The sequence below is a fragment of the Pipra filicauda genome, unplaced genomic scaffold (assembly GCF_003945595.2).
Source record: "Pipra filicauda isolate LSUMZ 115617 unplaced genomic scaffold, ASM394559v2 scaffold1066_size80637_pilon, whole genome shotgun sequence".
NCBI lineage: Eukaryota > Metazoa > Chordata > Aves > Passeriformes > Pipridae > Pipra > Pipra filicauda.
The window spans coordinates 68,013-80,633 of record NW_024103503.1 but is presented as its reverse complement, the minus strand read 5'-3'; the positions used below and the strand labels follow the sequence as shown (position 1 = coordinate 80,633).

Below are 12,621 nucleotides of genomic sequence, written 5' to 3'. Positions count from 1 at the left end.
TCTCCACAGTCATATCACGGGGTACTGGGCACCCCTGACAGTCCCTTCCTCAGGGGATTCAAGTTCCTCCTGAGTCAGAACATTTGGGGCTTTCAGTTCAGTTTTTGCCCCAAGTGTTCTAGCAGAGCTCCTTTGCTCCGTCTCAAACTGTCAGCATGGCGAAGGGGGGCAGGAAGGCCTCTTCCCCCCTCCACATTCCTCCTGGCTGTCCTGGTCCAGCTCCAGGACATCTCTGAGCTTCTCAACCTCTCTCTCTCTCTCTCTCTCTAGTTGCTGCTGCATTTCAGGACTCCCTTCAAGTGGAAGTCCACCCCCTCCTTCTAAGAGGGGTCTCAAAGGGTTTGGAGAAATAAAGCCAGGCTCACCCCAAACAGTCTCTGCTGAGCCTGGTGCTCTGTCTCTCCGTCGGGCATCTCTGTGTCTCTCAGCTTGGCTCTGTGCCACCTTGCTCCTGCTGACTGTCTTCTTGGCTCTCAGCCACAGCTCTCTGTTCGGTGCTGTCTCTGCCGCCGCTCCTGCTGCCCACTCACAGTGGAGAAAAACTCCCTCAGCTCTTGGCCACAGTACTGGGCCCAGTTTAACACTGTTCCGAGTTTCTACAGCCCCAGCCAGGGGGCTGGGGGGTCTTGGCCCCCAGCGGGGCTCCCTGGCCCCCTCTGTCCTCGTGGTCTCAGACCATGGCTGCTGTTCTTCTTTCAGCTACATAATCTCTTCTTTTCCGGCCTGTTGTGATATGTTTAATTTTGCAGGGGTGCTGATTGGGTTAACACCAAGAATACCACCTGCTGGGGTTAACCACTTTCCAACTCCAGGGGAAACCCCTTTTTAACCCAGGACAGTCATGAACCATTTCAGTCTCTGACTCCTCACCTTGGCCAGTCAGTTCCTGGGAACAGCCCTGGCAGCGCAGCCCCCAAGGGCACACGATGTGCTGCTGGGCTGGAGAGGACCCTCCTCAGCCTGGGCAGCAGGGCTGCAGGGGGGGATTCCCTGCCTCTCCCCAGATGGGCCCTTCCTGCCCACCAGCTCCTGCTCCAAAGGGCTTCCACACAGCCTGGGGCACTTGTCCCACTTGGGCCCTTGATCTGCCCCAGGGCATCTCTGGGCAGTGGCCAGCTCTGGGACTGCTCTGGCAAGTCATGACCCGAAGCCACGAGTGTGGAATTTAGGAAATAGTTGAAATCTCTGCAGAACAGAACTCTTGGTGACTGCTGAAGGCTTCATGAACAGCATTGCCACATCTTTTCTTTTTTTTTTAAATTCATCAATTTTTTGTAGGGGAACACCAGGACTATGAGACTTGGAAAGAGCAGCTTTAGACACGAACCCGCTGCAGCAGCGACTTCCGGGATCGAGCAAAGCAGAAAAACAACAGCCACTTGTGTTATTTATTGTAGGGGTTGCCCCCCCTGAGCTGTGTATTTTTCCCGACCCACGGGGGTCCTGGGTGTCAGCCATGATGTTACCTGAAAGCTGGGACTGCTCAGGGCTGGAGCGTGGCCCCAGCACAGCCTCTCCCAAAGAAGGACAGGGCAGAGGGGCTCTGGGCTGTGGGCAGCGAGGGCCAGCTGGGCTGGCAGGCAGCTCCAGGGCTCCTCTGGGGCTGTCAGAGAGGGGCTGTTCCCGGACCCTTTGGGCTTCTGGGGGCTTCTTTGGTCTGATTCTGTAGAAGAGACACAGAACTGAGGCAAGAGCAGCAGGACTACAGCTCCTGGCCCCTCAGATGGACCAACGCGGCCGCTCAGCTGGGCTGTGCCAGAAGATGACAGCTCCCGGCACGCTGAGGAGCCTGGCCCTTCCAACTGGATCCCTGGGGTAGTTTAGTCTAGGCCTTCCTTGGTGAATCCAAGGAATCTCCCTGGGTGCCATCCTCCCCCTTCATCCCTAAGCCCCCCTCAAGACTCCACCAGCCTGGCAGGGCCACTCAGCCACCCCTGGGGCAGCTCGGGGTGCCGCGCAGGGGCCTGGGGTGCAGCAAAGGCCTTGTGAGGGCTCCTGAGCAGCCCGGTGCTGGAAGAGCTGTTGAGTGGGGAAAAGCTCTTGCTGGTCAGTGGGAGAAAGAGAAAAGGTAACAAAAACCATAGTTTCAGTTAAGCTTGAGCAAACGTTATGCATTTAATGTGACTGAAGGGCTCAGAGGCCAGACTCTGCAGTGTGGGGACAGGAAAGGGATGTCCTGGGGGCACGCAGGGCTGTCTGAACATGGGGCTCCTTGGGATGTCCCAAGGAGACATGAGAGCAAAGTGGGGCCTGGAGACACTCTGAGGGCAGCTGAGTGCCAAGGGCTGAGGCAGGCCTGTGTCCCCAGGGGCACCCTGCCTGTTCCAACCTGCGTGGTGGCTCCCTGGGACCCGTTGCTGGGGGCAGGTGTCATGTCAACAAGCACTGGAACCTGTTGCTAACGGCCGGCAGCGTGTCACAGAGGGGCCCTTTGTGACACCCACTGCAGCAGGTGTGCTCAGCACGACCGTGGCCCACGGTGGGTCAGTGTCCGTCAGGACGGCGACCGGACAGGAGAGGAGTGCGGTGCTGGCGAGAAGCCCCCGACTGCAGTCCACATCTTGTCCACGACCCTTGGTGGCCCTGTGGGAACTTGGTGTTTTGCTGAGGCGTTTTGCCGAAGCATTTTTGCCTGAGGCATTTGGGCCGAGGTCTTTTGGCCGAGGCGCTTTGCCTGAGGCACTTTGCCTTGGCCTTTTGGCTGAGGCACTTTGCCTTGGCCTTTTGGCTGAGGCACTTTGCCTTTGCCTTTTGACTGAGGCACTTTGCCTTGGCCTTTTGGCTGAGGCACTTTGCCTTGGCCTTTTGGCCGAGGCCTTTTGCCTTGGCCTTTTGGCTGAGGCACTTTGCCTTTGCCTTTTGCCTGAGGCACTTTGCCTTGGCCTTTTGGCTGAGGCCTTTTGCTGAGGCCTTTTGCCTGAGGCACTTTGCCTTGGCCTTTTGGCTGAGGCCTTTTGCTGAGGCCTTTTGCCTGAGGCACTTTGCCTGAGGCGATTTGGCCGCGGCATTTTTCCCGAGGGTGTTCGACTCCACCATTCGGACGCCCTCCGTAGGCAGGCTCCCCTGTGTTCTTTGATTCACAGGATGGAGAGGAGACCCCCTGCCTGCCCCAGGCAGGCCTGGATGGAAGACAGCTCTTCCCAGGAGAGCCGCTCTCCAGGTCTGCAGCTTCCATCCTCCTACGAGGTGACCACCATGCAGCCCCTCAAGCTCGGTGAGTGAGGGGCCCTGTGGGGCTGGGCAGGGCTGGGGCCCACCAGCACACCCTGTAGCACACCAGGATCCCACTTTCCTGGCCAGCTGACAACGGGGGTCCCCAGGGTCAGCCATGATGTTGCCTGAAAGCTGGGACTGCTCAGGGCTGGAGCGTGGCCCCAGCACAGCCTCTCCCAAAGAAGGACAGGGCAGAGGGGCTCTGGGCTGTGGGCAGTGAGGGCCAGCTGGGCTGGCAGGAGGCAGCCGTGCTGTGGGAGCCTGGGCCTTTCCTGCCTGTCTGCCATTGCCTTCCTCAGCCCGGGGCACTGGGGCTTTCCCAGGCATGGCAGCTCCTCTGCCGGGCACCCTCCAGCCAGGAGCTGCAAGGGAAGGCCGTGCCAAGGCAGTGGGCAGAGAGCTGGGTTGAGGCCAGATATCCTCTGCCCCCTCCTCTCGCTGGACCCTCTGCAGCTCTCCCTGCTCTTTCCCCCCTTAGATACCAGCTGGTTGCCCATCTACAAGGAGGAGCAGGAAGCTGTTGATTCCATCCTGGCCTTTGTCACCAGCCCCAACAAGGTAACTGGGGCCAGCTGGAGGGCGGCTGTGCTGCTGTCTGCTGGCAGGGGCTGTGCTGCCAGGCTGCTGGAGGGGTGCTGGCAGGGCAGGGCTGCTTCTCCTGCAGGGCACTGCACCCCCAGTGCTGCGGTCCCGCTGGCTGTGTCCGCCCACTCACAATCCGTGTTTGTGTCTCTGTCCCCCGGCTGGCAGGAGGAGAGAGACAAGGCCACATTTCTTCAGAGCATCTCCGTGCTGTGCCGAAGCGCCTTGAAGCACGGCCTGACCCAGGGCCTGGATCTGTTCTGTGACATGTACCAGCTGGCAGAGAACATCAAGGTGAGGGCACTCTGGGCAATGTGGCAAAGGGAGCAAAGCCCCCTGGCACAGGCAGCCTGTGTGGACAGCGCTTGGGCGGGTCAGGGACTGGAGGCCCTGGGTGCTGGCAGCTGCCAGCAGGTGCCATCCTGGTTGTGCTCTGCAGGCGCTGCTGGAAGAAGAGCCAAGGGACCACCTGTGCACAGACCTTCGGCATCTTTCCATGCTGGCTCTGGAGAAATTGAGGTACCTGCCCATCCGTCATGGGCCCCCTGGCCCAGAGGTCCGATGCCACCCACATGAGTCATCGAGGGGCTGCTCCCAGCACCCGTGTGCAACCAGTGTCCTGCCCTCTCCCTGCAGCTTGGTGGACACAGCACTGGAGGGCAAAGCCAAAAGCCTCCTCCGCGCGTGTTTCTCAAGTGTCTTCTGGCTGCCTGCAGAGAAGGGAATGCCAAAAGCAGACCTTGCCCTCTATATCAAGGTAAGTGCTGGCTAAGCTCCAGAGGCCTCTAGCCCCTCTGACCTGCTCCCTGGCTACCCCATGGTGCCACAGGAGCAGGGATCCCAGGCAGGGCAGGGTCTTTCCCACCCTCATGCCTCTGTCCTTTTCCCATGGGCCTGGCCGCATCCCGTGCCACAGGCTGCTCTGCCCTCTAAGACTGTCTATGTCCATGTCTCTCCAGGGAAGTGTGGGCATCCTCCTCCTCCTCCTGTGGCATAGGGGGTTCAGATGGCTCTCCTGGGGCTGGGAAGAACAGTAGAATGACTGCCACTGCTCTCTGTGTTCCTTGCAGACCCTGAACTCCATGGACAGCATGCTGAGGACAGTGGTGCTCAGCTTTCCTGCCTCTCGAGTCAGCGAGGAGCTGCAGGGCATCTTGGAGGTCTGGCACAAGCAAAAAGGGGGGGAGTCCCAGAGCTGTTCCTCAGACTGGAGGGGAGGGTTTGCCCACTCCTGGCTGAGTGGTGCCCAGAGCAGTGCTGAACAGGCAGAGTGCCCTGCGGGGAGGGTGCCCACCTCCTGTGGGGAAGCCGGGGCAGGCCCCAGGCTCTTGTGGAGCACAGGGGCTGCAGAGGGTGGCACCTGCCCTCCTGCCTGGCCATGAGGTTGGCTCTGGGCCTGTGTTCCCAACCTGGGCGGGAATCCAGGGGCAGACACCCCACTGCAGGCTTTGCTGGAGGGGAGAGGAAGCCTTGAGGGATGGGGCGAGCACGGCCCAGCAGTGGAGCTGTGCTGCTGGTGTTGGAGTCTGCTCCCAGGGCTCACCCGCTGCTTCTCTTGTCTCAGCTGCTGCTGGACTTTACCAGATGCGAGAGAGAGGCTGTGAGGGAGAGGGCCATGGCAAGGATCGATGTGCTGACCCGTGTGCTGTCCGACTATTCCACTCTGCAGGTAAGGACCAGGCCCCCTCCAGCCAGGCCCTGCCCCCATCCCTGCTGCTCTCCATGCCAGGGCTGCTGCCCACATGGCTGCTCTGAGAGACAGGGACGCAGGGCTCTGCAAAGCCTGGTCTCTCCAGGAATCCAGCCCTGGGCAGACTTTCGAGTGGGGGGCTTTGGCACCACCTTTGTGCCCTCAGCCCTTCTGCTCATGCCTCCCTCATCCAGGCCCATGCCAACGTCGGAAGAGGCACTGCTGGACCTGTCTGCTCTGGGGAGATCCAGCTCCCGCTCCTAGGAAAGCTGCTGGGGCGTCTCATCCTTTTCCGGTTCTCTGAGGAGCAGACAAGCTATGCAGCTTTCCATGCTCTTTTTGCCCTGGCTGAGTTCATCTGTAAGTAAAAAAGGCAGAGCAGTGGTGGGCTTCATCTGCTCTGTCTCCTGATAGATCTGCTTCCTGACCTCCTTTGCCCCTCCCAGCTGCTTCCCAGAGCTTCCCACTTGCCACTTTGCTGCAGAGTCTGAGTGCTCTGCTCAAGGCCAGGATCTGTTTGCTGCTGCTCTCCTTCCTCCCCTTCCTTTCAGGATCTTGCAGCCCACTGGTTTGTGGGCCCCACAGCCAAAGCCCCTCTAGACTTCCCTGTCCCAAAGCCACGTCTTCCCTGGTGGGGAAGAGCAGATCCCCCACCCTGGCTGGTCCCTCCAGTGCCTGTAGCAAGAAGCTGTTCCTGATGCTCTCTGGAAATCCTGGATTGCTCCTGTCCTGCCCCTTGCCAGCAGATGCCAGGGAGGTTTGGTGAGCTTGCTGGCAAAGCTGCTCTGCCTTCCTGACTCTTGTGTGTTTGCCCTGGTGTTTAGTCGAATCCAGGCTAAAGGACAGAGCAGACCAAGTCCACCGGGAAGCCGTGACCACCTCCGCGCTGTGTTCTCTGAGCGCCAGGGACTGTGCCAAGGTACGGAGCTGCGCCCTTGCTGGGACTCCTGTCCGTGGCACCAGCAGGGCACTGGTGTGAGCCAAAGGACCCCGCAGCAGTGGGGCTGGCGTGCCCTCAGCTCCCTGGGGAGAGGGTTCCCGCCGTCCTTGAGCAGGGACAGCACGAGGGCTGCACTCCAGTGGCCCAGCAGCAGCTTCAGCCCCAGCAGGAGCTCCAGTGCTCCTGGCCACCAGCAAGTCCCTGGTTCTCGGTGGGGCCAGCAGCCTGTGCCCATGAGCCCTCCTCCCCCAGCAGGAGGGCCCTCTCTGCTCATCTTCTGCCATGCAGGGACTGCAGGCACTGCTGCCAGCTTTGCTGTGGGCACTGCTGTCAGCAGTGGTGGGCACGTCCGGCCAGGGCCCCTCGATCTGCTCAGCCAAGCAGCACCATCAGGGCGCTCAGCGCGACACGTCTTCCTTCCTTGCTGCCATAGGCCTTTGGAAAATACCTGCAGTCCCACGAGAGGACGGATGTCATCCTCATGGCCATTGAGGCGTTGGGAGATGCCAGCATCCTCGACCAGCAGGTGCCCAGCAGCCTGCTGGATGTGGCCTTGGAAGACCCGGACGTCTGGCTGACGGACGTAAGTGGCCTGTGGCTGCATTGTCGTGCCCTTCAGCCCTCTTGGGCCTTGTTCCTCCCTGCATCCCTCCCTCCCAAGCACACATGACTTGGGCCCCCCAAGCCACCTCAAGGCAGCAGAGAGGAATGGGAAGGGCAACTGAGCACATGGCTGCACTCCGGGGGCAGTGCCATCCTCACCTGTATCCCCTGCAGGCGCCCAAGATAGTCAGCAGCATCCTTGAGAGCCTGCCATACTGCAGCACACAGGCAGCGTGGGAGAGAGCGGAGTCACTCCTTCGCCTGATGACCAACCTCTACCCCACCACAGTGGTCATCCTCCTGTGCAAGGCGGCTCTTCAAGGAGACAGGTACTGGCCCTGATGGCCTTGAGGGTGGGCTTGTTCCCTGTGGAGAGAGGGACCCCAAGACTCTCTGGCTGCCAGAGCCAAGGAATGCTGCGGGACAGCCTGCAGAGTCAGGCCCTCCACCCCCCCACGCTTTCCAGCCCTGCTTCACAGCAGCCAAAGCTGGCCCAGCCAGCCCAGAGCCAGCACGGTGCTCCAGCCCCACGGGGAACACGCCCTCAGCCCCATCCTGCCCGCGTGGGCAGGGCCCCCGGGGACGCGCGGCCAGGGCTCCAAGGGGTAGGTTCTGGGGGGCTGCTCCAGGCCACAGCACTGTGGCTGAGGCAGCCCTGCTGACAGTGCTCTGCCTTCTCTGCCTTCCAGCACTGCGCCGGAGCTGTGGGAGCTGATGTCCTCCATGCCAGAGACACTGGCCAAGATCTTGGAGGACTTTGCCAACCTGCTGCACAGACAGTGCTTCCGCTGCTCCGCAGAAGGCCCCCGCACCCAGCCCATGGCTGTGAGTGACCACTAAAGGCCCTGGTCCCCTCCCGCCAGCCCTGCAGGCTCTGCCGGCCCCTCACGGCTCTGTTTGCTCCTGCAGTCATCCTCCAGGAAGGCTGAGTGGGAGGAGTTGGCTGACGAGCCCGACGTCGAGAGCCACCAGGGCTGTCCAAATGTGAGGACGGCCGGGCTGCTGCTGGAAGGGCTCGTCGGGCTGTCGCAGAGAGCCGAGATGGTGAGCAGGGCGGTGTCAGGGGCAGCCCTGTCGGCAAACGGGGGCTGGGGCTGTGTGGAAAGCAGTGGCTTGGCCTGACCTGGGACTCAGAACGTGGGGTGACTGCTCCAAACGCCCTCCCTGCCATGGTGGGCCTGGGGTGGCTGCCTGTGGAGCTTTCCAGGCACGGCCCTCTTCACCCAATGGACATTCTCTTCTCTCTACAGGCCAGAAACATTGAACTCTTCCTGCCGGGCATGATGAAGATCCTGCAAGTTGGCAGCGAAGACGCCAAGATGAAGATCCTGCTGGCCTTGCGAAACGTTCTGCGTCAGCTGAAGAAGACCAAGGCCAGCTTCATCGCTGTGCAGCTTGTGGGGAGGCTCCTGCCCCTCTTTGACTCGGTAAGGCTGATGTGGAGCCTGAGCCCCTCAGATGGGCACTGGGCAATGACAGCTGCCCTGCAACCCAGCCCTGCGAGCAGCACTTGGAGCCAGCTCCATTCCCCTGGGCTCTCCTGGGATGGCTTCTGGGCCGTGCAGCCCAGTGCTGCTTCTTCTGGGATGTGAGGCTGGAGCCGCTGCCCTCCCCACAGCCATGATCACGGCCCTCTGCACTGTGGGCAGGGAGCTGCTGTTTGCAAAGCTCCCTTTTCCTGCTTCCTGCCAGGAGTGCAGCGAGCTGCGAGAGCTGTCAATCCGCATGCTCGCAGAGCTGCTGCAGTTGGTGGTCGGCAGGGATGAGAAGAGGATGAGGAAGGAGGTGTGGCGGGCACTGGTGCCTCTCCTCTTCCGCATGAGCGACCAGGTCCCCAGCGTGGCCAAGGTACAGCGCTGAAGGCTGAGCCCTGACACACAGAGGGCTGGGCTGACACCCCCAGGGCTCCTGGGCATCGGGGCAGGGGCTGCTGGCAGCGGGCAGCGCTCCCCCAGCACAGCCCGTGGGAAGGTCCGTGCGGAGCCAGCGACATCAGGGGCAGAGAAGCTGGCACGGCCCTGTGTAACACCTGCCCTGCCTGCTCCTGCAGGGCTTGGCAGCAGCCCGTGACCACCATGGCCTGAGCAGGGGTATCCCCACAGGCTGTGTCAGAGGCCAGGCCTTTGAGCCTTCACGCCTGTCCCCCAGGGCTGTCTCAAAAAGGCTCCCAGACATTTGGGCTAGGGCATGTCCCAGCTTCCTAAAGGCAGGATCCCCCAGGAACAAAGCCAAGAGGCCTCCTTGCCCAGGCCCCCGGGCCATCCCTGAGCTCATGCTGTCCTGCAGGCCTCCAGGGAAGCCCTTCTTGCTGCCGCCGAGCTGCTGAAGTGGAAGACGCTCAAGCACCTGCTGCAGAGAGAGCGGCTGTGGGAGCTTGGAGCGTGCTTGGTAAGGACAAGCTGAGGGGCCCGGGCTGGGGGAGGGCTGCCCCCATCCCATGTCTGGGCTGGGGGCTCTGCAGCTGGGCAGAGCCTGGAGCTGCATCCCTGTTGCTGCCCTCAAGAACAGAGCCCCAGGGGCTCTTCTGCAGGCCCCTGTCCCTTCCCTGTAGCCAGCAGGAGGGGAGGCCTCTCCGTCCCAGGGGGTGCTGGCGGGAGGCACTGCTCCAGCCAACTGCCCCAGTGACAGCCCTGGAGAGACATGCCTTGTTCTCTCTGCAGCTGCAGAAGAGCAGGAGCAGGGCTGAAGACTTCATCCACCAGAGCCTGCCCTACCTGCAGGACCCTCAGGCCAACGTGCGCCTGGCGGCCGTCAGGTTCATCGGTGAGTGCCAGCCCCTGTGGTGCCTCTGGGGCAGCCTGGCCCCTGTGCCGCTGCTGCCCCAGCAACGAGGGGCAGTCCTGGGGCTGCCCCAGCCCCGACCACCCCGGGCAGGGCCTTGCCTCCCTCTGCCAACCCTGCCCACGCAGCGGGGCTTGGTGGCCACCTTGCTCAGTCCCACTGCCCTGAGCTTCTGGGGGCTCCTGGGCTCAGCCCTGCTGAGGGGGAGGAGGGGAGGACTGGGGGCCCTGCTGCTGGGAGCAGGCTGGGGAGCAGGGGCTAATGGAGCTCTGTGCCCAGGACTCATCACACGGCGCCTGAGGGAGCAGACCACGGACAGTCAGGCTGACATCCTGAGTGGTGAGTGGGGAGTGCGGTCTGTTGGGAATCCAAAGGCTCTCTGCAGACGTGGGGTTTTATCTGGGCTCTGTTTCTCTCTGTCACAGCACTTCAGCCCTTGGAGAATGACTGGGACATCTCTGTCAGCTCCCTGGCAGCTCGGACAACCTCCATTCTGAGGAGTCCTTGCGTGCAGCAAAGACCAAGAGGCCTCCTGCGAGCACTGCGCTGCTGCTGGCCGTGAGCCCGGCAGAGGTGCAGCTTGCCTTGGCTAAAGGACTGGGGCTGAATAAAGCTGCAACAACGTGCCCAAAGCCCTGGTGTCCTTCAGCTGTGTGGTGCTGAGTGTGCCGAGCCGACCGTGTCCTTCCTGGGCTGTCCCGCAGGCAGTGGGACGCTCCCCCCTCAGCACCCCTGGCCCCAGGCTTGTGGGACAAGCTGAGCCCTGGCTGGGGCTTTCCCCGGGAGAAACCGCCTTGGCTAAAGGACAAGCTGCTGCCCGAGCCTTCTCACCCCATTTCAGGGCCACTGCCAATGTCACCCTGCCCTCTGCTGGTGTGAAGCTATTCCCCCTTGTCCTGTCACTCCAGGCCCTCGTCCAAAATCCCTCTCCAGCTCCTTTGGAGCCTCTTTTAGGCACTGGAAGGGGCTGTAAGGTCACCCCAAAACCTTCTCTTCTCCAGCCTGGGCAGCCACAGTTATCCCTGTGTCCCCACACGGTGCCCCACTCTGTGACCCCTGTGTCCTCCCAGGCCCAGCACCCCAGGAGGTGGCACAGCAGCAAGCCCTGTGCTGCAGCCATGTGTTGGTTTGGACCTGGCTTCCCGCCAAGTCCCCGAGACCCAGGGAAAAAGCTTACTTCCCAGAGAGAAAAAAAAAACCAAACAGCAGAGCTAGAGCAAAAATATAGATGTACATATATCACAGTTATACCCAGTAAGAATACTCATCATGGCTGGGCTTCGTGAACGAAGATTTGGGGAGGGCACTACCCAAGTTTGTTGTAAGAGCGTTGGTGGCTGAAAAGGCCAGTATGAGATAGACATGTTCTGTTGCAAAAGGCACAGCAGAAAGACTCCTTAGGTGGTATATTCTGCAAGGTACGATTCTTTCTGCGTTGTCTTTTCTCCTCAAGAGTGATCCTGTGTGTGTTCTCAAAGGCATCAGCCGCGTTATAGATGGTGTGTCTCCAGGCCTCCCGACTGGAGGTCAGAGTAGACCAGTTATGGTGATCAATATGGCCAAGGCTGACATGTTGTTTCAGGGAGTCCTTGTATCTTCTCTTTGGGGCTCCTCTCTTGCAGCAGCCAGTGGCAAGTTCACCATAGAGCAGGATCTTAGGGAGGCGGTGGTTGGTCCTTCATGCTGGAGACGTGCCCTGCCCAGCACAGCTGTGTTCTCAGCAACATGGCCTCAATGCTTGTGACTGCTGCTTGCTCTAGAACAGATGTGTTGGTCACATCATCTGACCAGTGGATGTTCAGGATTGTGCAAGGCAGCACGGATGGAAGTCGCAGGTGGTGGCGGTAGATGACCCATGATTCAGATCCGTAGAATAGAGTAGACAGCACTGTGGCTCTGTAAACACTGATCTCTGTACTTTTCTTCAGGTATTTGTTTCGCCAAACTCTTTTATGAAGCTTTCCAAAAGCACTATATGCCTTTGCTAACCTGTTGTCTATCTCCCCATCAATCTTACCATCCGAGGAGATGAGGCTACCTAGGTATGCTGGGTTGTATCTGCTCCCAAATCACACCCAGGGACAGTTTCACAACGGTGCAGAAGGAGGGTTTGATGTACAATTGAAGAGCTGAGTTCAAGGAATGTGGATGCATTTTTGTGGTGCTGGTTGAGCAGCCTGGGTCCATGAGAGTAATGTCAGACAAAAGAACTTTGCTCCTGCAGGATTCTGTGTGTGGAATGTGTGAAACGTGGTGGTTCTTCTGGCAGGATAAGAAGTTTTGCCTTCATTGCTGTGTCTAAAACAGGGTCTGGGGCTTGTGTAAACTTCAGTGAAATCCAAAGTGAATCCATCAGGCTCCATGAAACCATTCCACCTTCACCCTGCTGGAGTCTGTCCGGGTGCTCTGGTGCTGTGGCACGGTGTCATCCAGGGAGAATTGGAGCAATAAGGGACTGGGCTACAAGGCAGGTTTACAAAGAGTTTTACAAAACTGCTCCCCCTCCACAAAACCTCAGAAAATAAGTGTGTCCTGTGTTACCAGAAGAATCACTGAAAACACCCTTTGTGCCACTCTGTGAACACCAAAATAATGGAATGGCGTGGACCTGCACCGTAAGTAAATCAGAGATTGTTTATAGGAATCCCCAAATTAGAAGAAAATCCAGATCCCTCATCTGTGCTAAAATGTCCTGGGAGCAGGACTGAAATGTGCTGCACACACACGTGTTAGAGCACATCATGGAAATAGGGGAGATTGGAAAACCGTTTTCAGATTTAATAACATTTCAGTTTTAACAGCTCATTTAAAA

At 59.8% G+C, this 12,621-nt stretch overlaps 1 protein-coding gene across 1 annotated transcript; it reads left to right on the top strand.

Annotated features, from left to right (window-relative positions):
• Positions 1-2,901: 2,901 nt before the first annotated feature.
• LOC113988618 lies at positions 2,902-10,441 on the top strand. Its single transcript, XM_027722399.2, has 19 exons — positions 2,902-3,214; positions 3,692-3,771; positions 3,964-4,089; positions 4,235-4,314; positions 4,432-4,552; positions 4,866-4,955; positions 5,360-5,464; positions 5,680-5,845; positions 6,310-6,404; positions 6,859-7,008; positions 7,203-7,357; positions 7,718-7,853; positions 7,938-8,072; positions 8,279-8,455; positions 8,721-8,876; positions 9,315-9,416; positions 9,689-9,791; positions 10,089-10,148; positions 10,235-10,441. Exons 1-19 carry the CDS (start codon positions 3,085-3,087, stop codon positions 10,369-10,371), a joined length of 2,304 nt encoding a protein of 767 aa, XP_027578200.2. The 5' UTR covers positions 2,902-3,084; the 3' UTR covers positions 10,372-10,441.
• Positions 10,442-12,621: the final 2,180 nt, after the last annotated feature.